Genomic DNA, 4435 nt, shown 5'->3' with positions numbered 1-4435 from the left:
TGTCCCTAGTGTCCTTAGACAGCTCTTGCTGTCTTGCCCATAGTGGAGAAGTTGGAGTGTGATAAATTGAGTGTGTGGACAGGTGTCTTTTATACAGGTAACAAGTTCAAACAGGTGCAATTAATACAGGCAATGAGTGGAGGATAGGAGGGCTTCTTAAAGACAAACTAACAGGTCTGTAAGAGCCAGGATTCTTGCTGGTTGGTAGGTGATCAAATACTTATTTCATGCAATAAAATGGAAATAAATTATTAAAAAATCTAACAATGTGATTTACTGGAATTTTTTTGTAGATTCTGTCTCTCCCAGTTGAGGTGTTTTCAAGTTCCCCGACAGATCTACAAAATCCCCCTATTGAAAGACTATGTAGTTTGATAGGGAAGTTGTAAAACTAAAATTGTATGACACACAGATCCTGGTCGACTCGGTCTCCTGTACTTCACTTTTCCTCATATCCACTAGATGGCAACAAAATACTGTAAATCAACATGTATTAGATTGTCTATACAACCTAGAAAATCAAAGGATCTTAAGGAACAACCACTTCTGTTCCTATCATGTGACTTCACTGGTTACATGGAAGTGGACGTTCCCACTCCAGGATGATTTTTTTCTGTTTAGGAGTCAAAAAGCCACAGATATGTCCTGGCTGTCTTACCTCAGCAACTTATTTTACCACAGGAAACAAGTCCTGTAAAGCAGTTGTAGCCAGAGACTTTTAAATTCACTTCTATACAGCATATCTGCTCCAGTTTGATGAAACTACACCATTCCCTCCCATGCTTTGTTGCACTGTGCACAAGTTTTAGGCACTTCAGTTATTTAGATTCTCATTCACTGTCTCATCATCAAGCATCTGATCAATCCCAAATTGATTCTGCAGCATGACAACAGATATAATGTATGTTATACTGGACTGCAGTATGTTCAGATGAGATGTCTGGGCTCCTTCGTGTTGGTAAATAGAGAGGAGATAAACAAATAGTCTTGTCTGTTTTGCATGAGAGCAGTAAAAATACTATTTTAATCATTTTCACAAATAAAAGCTTCACAAACGTGAAACTGTTTTAAATACTCTTTACTCTCCCTGATACTTTAGTCCTGATTTGGGTTAGGTTTTTTGGATCTTGACTGGGTCTGATGGGAGTACATGGGGAGACACTTAAAATGTTTTCCACTAAGTGTTAAGAGTTTTTCTTGAATGTCTGCTAAACTTTCACAACGTTACAAGGTGCAAAACATGGAGAACATGTTGCTCCATTATAACTTAGGATTCCTTCACTAACTCCGAATCAGAAGTAAACTTCAGCCTCATCTATGTCCATGGTACTGAAGCTAACCGTTGACTTAACATCAAATTATACAATTGTAGATGTTTTACTATTACACTAAACGTTAAGATAACATAAATCCAATCTAGATGTATGAAGACATTTGATGGAGTGTCTGTGAAACTTTCACAAACAGCTCTAAGTTAACTTCTGCTCTTACCTGCAGTCCAGCCACCCTGTACCCAGAGCCGCAGCTGCCTCGTTCACCTGTACGTCACGGTCCTCTGGTCCTCCTGGTTCCTGTCCAACCTGCTCTCAGTGTTTCGCTACTTACCTGCCAGCCCAGTTCCTGCTCGGCCCCTGTTCCCTCTCACATCCACTCAGTGATTTGACTCTTGAAGAATAATAAACTCTTTCTCATTTCACACCCTGGTAGTCTGCATTCTTTGGTCCTACCTCAAAAGCACCACCTTAACAGAAATATTAACGTAAACAAATCATAGATGTACCTAATTCAGACACCGAGGCAGTTTATTGGGGGAAATGAGGTTCAGGTGGATCCTTTGCGTGTGCCAAATGGAAGCACGCCCACCTGTGGCACAGGTTTGTGTTTAGTCTTTTGCTTTGATGTTTTATTTTACGTAACAAGCCAGGTTTTTACAACAGATGTTAACTCGCTTTTAATGGAGTGACTTGATTTGGATGACTATTTTGTCACATGATTGTGTCAAACAGCCTTGATGACCATCTGACCAAAACATCACTCACTCTTTTTATAGTGCATTTCCTGTTGTTCAAGTTCATGCAATTCAATATGCTTTATAGATGAATGACAAAGGCAGATTAAGGTAATTAGGTACAAATTAAATTGGACTATAAATCAAAAAAATCAATAAGACAATCAATATGTCAAACAAATTGGCTATAGCTACAAATAAAATAGATAAGGAATCTGAATTGGCTTTATTGGTCAGCGGAACAGCGGCTCTCATTATGCTTCCATACAATTCCTGACAATAATAGCCTACAGAATAAATAAAAAGTAAAACGTTCAAACCGATCAAAATGTGCCTCACCAAAGGTTTTTGTCCTGCACTTTGGACCAAATCCAGACTCAGGCCAGAGGATCTTAGAGGCCACACTGGTTCCTATACAGGAAACATGTCAGATAAGTAGGCTGCTGCTATAATTTTAAAATCTATTTTAAATTCAATATGGAGACTTGACAGGAAATGAGTGTTAGGACTTTAGGTGTAATGTCTTATCTTGCTGTAATTCCTCCAAGATACAGGGACAAAGCAATCATTTTCCAACATAACATGTCTGCTTATGTCATTACAAACATGCCATGTTAGTGGGAAACACAAGTTGCTGTATTGGAAAGCTAAGCACACAGACAGGTTCCAAATGACGCATGGTTTTTAAGAGTGCAGACACAATATGGGTGCAAGATGTGTAGGGCCACGTGCCTCATGTATGTTCTTCCCTTGTTTTTCTCACAGTAAAAGAGGATGTGTGACATCTGGAGGTGCTCAGGAGGCAGGACTGAAACCTGCCCCCTTGTCACGTCTCAGGGAACAAACATCAAACGAGGCCAAAGATGATGTCTTCTCTCCTGGAGAGAGCAAGGAGCCACCGGCACTGCAGTCTGGGTGCAGGAGGAGGTTCTCAAGAATGCAGCGTGGACAGGTGTTAGCACAGGAGACACAAAGACAAAAGGTTTCACTGCCAGACTGAGGTTTTAGTTGGTTCTATCTTGGCCAATATGTCAACATATACTGTTCTATTTCTGCTCATGTTTGATATGCAAAACAGACAAGACTACTTGATTTTTGTCCTCTTTATTTACAACCAAGAAGGAGCCCAAACATCTCTGAACATATTGCAGTCCAGTACAGTCCAGTACAGTCCAGTACAACATACATTACATCTGTTGTCATGCTGTAGAATCAGTTTTTGAATTGATCAGATGCTTGATGATGAATAAGAATCTAAACAACTGAAGTGCCTAAAACTTGTGCATAGTGCAACAAAGCATGGGAGTGAATGGTGCAGTTTCATCAAACTGGAACATATATGCTGTATAGAAGTGAATTTAAAAGTCTCTGGCTACAACTGCTTTACAGGACTTTTTCCTGTGGTAAACTAAGTTGCTGAGGTAAGACAGCCAGGACATATCTGTGGCTTTTTGACTCCTAAACAAACACAAGCTCCCCACCAAGTCTATAGTCTTCATCAGCAGCTGGTGTTGGCCCAGTTGTCATTACAATTGTGTAAACTTGTGTAAGATTAATACTCACAAAAACACTCCAGCCCTCCCACCCAACAAAGTGTTGTTGATATACATCTCATTCTGGATTAAAAGCTAAAAGTCTTTAGTCAAGTTCATGTGATGTATTTCCTGTTCAAACATATCACTGAGAGGTCACCATGAGTGTAAACCAATCAGCTTTTAGCCACACAGAGAACTGCCACATGATTGGACAGAACATGCAAGAAAGGCTCAGCTCTTTGAGGATCAGTCTGGGACTGTTATGGGAGTGAGTAAATGTGAGTTTGTGTTAAAGGCAAATGGACTAAAACAGACAGCCAATTGATTGGCAGGCCATATTTTTCTCACGTTCTGTACTGCACAGAAGAAAAGAGGTGCAAACATTAGTGTCTCAGGTCTGAAAATTGAAGGTCTGACATGAAATCTGAATGAAAAGGTGAGTACAAAACACCTGCTGCTCCTCCTAGGTCTTTTATTTAGTGGAAATATCTACCTTTTTGTCTCTGAAGCCTCCAAGTACCTGATATTTACTCAGCACTCTGGAGGCCAAGCTGGTCTGGTTTGTCTCTGGAGGTTCCCACCTCCCCTAGGCTCAAATCATCTCAGACACTTCACATGAAGAGGAGTTTGCCTCTGCTTTAAAAATGGAAAAGGTGCCTTTAAGAGTAAAACTAAAAGACATTATTGGAATTTTGGAGTCAGCTGTACTTGTTATCTTTTTATAAATTTAGCATAGTGATTAGAAAAGTATTAAGTATTGTATATATTTTGTTACTTGTGCACCAGTGTGAAAATTTAAGATATACTTGATGCATTTTTATTAAGTACACAGGGAGAAACGAGTAAAAACAGACAGGTTTATAGAAACGGAGTTTTAACCTTAACCTTTTAC

The 4435-nt window shown here is 39.5% G+C and overlaps 1 protein-coding gene across 1 annotated transcript in view; it reads right to left on the bottom strand.

Annotated features, from left to right (window-relative positions):
* The window catches only part of kynu (kynureninase), a 15456-nt gene extending 11485 nt beyond the window's left edge, over positions 1–3971 (bottom strand). Inside the window, exon 1 of the mRNA XM_020592256.1 lies at positions 3572–3971. Coding sequence (XP_020447912.1) covers positions 3572–3618 — 47 coding nt within the window. The 5' untranslated portion in view covers positions 3619–3971. The remainder of the gene's footprint in view (positions 1–3571) is intronic.
* Between the last annotated feature and the right edge of the window lie 464 nt (positions 3972–4435).

This window comes from Monopterus albus, unplaced genomic scaffold, assembly GCF_001952655.1.
Source record: "Monopterus albus unplaced genomic scaffold, M_albus_1.0 scaffold16.1, whole genome shotgun sequence".
NCBI lineage: Eukaryota > Metazoa > Chordata > Actinopteri > Synbranchiformes > Synbranchidae > Monopterus > Monopterus albus.
The sequence above is the reverse complement of the archived record's forward strand: the minus strand, read 5'-3'. Positions and strand labels throughout refer to the sequence as shown.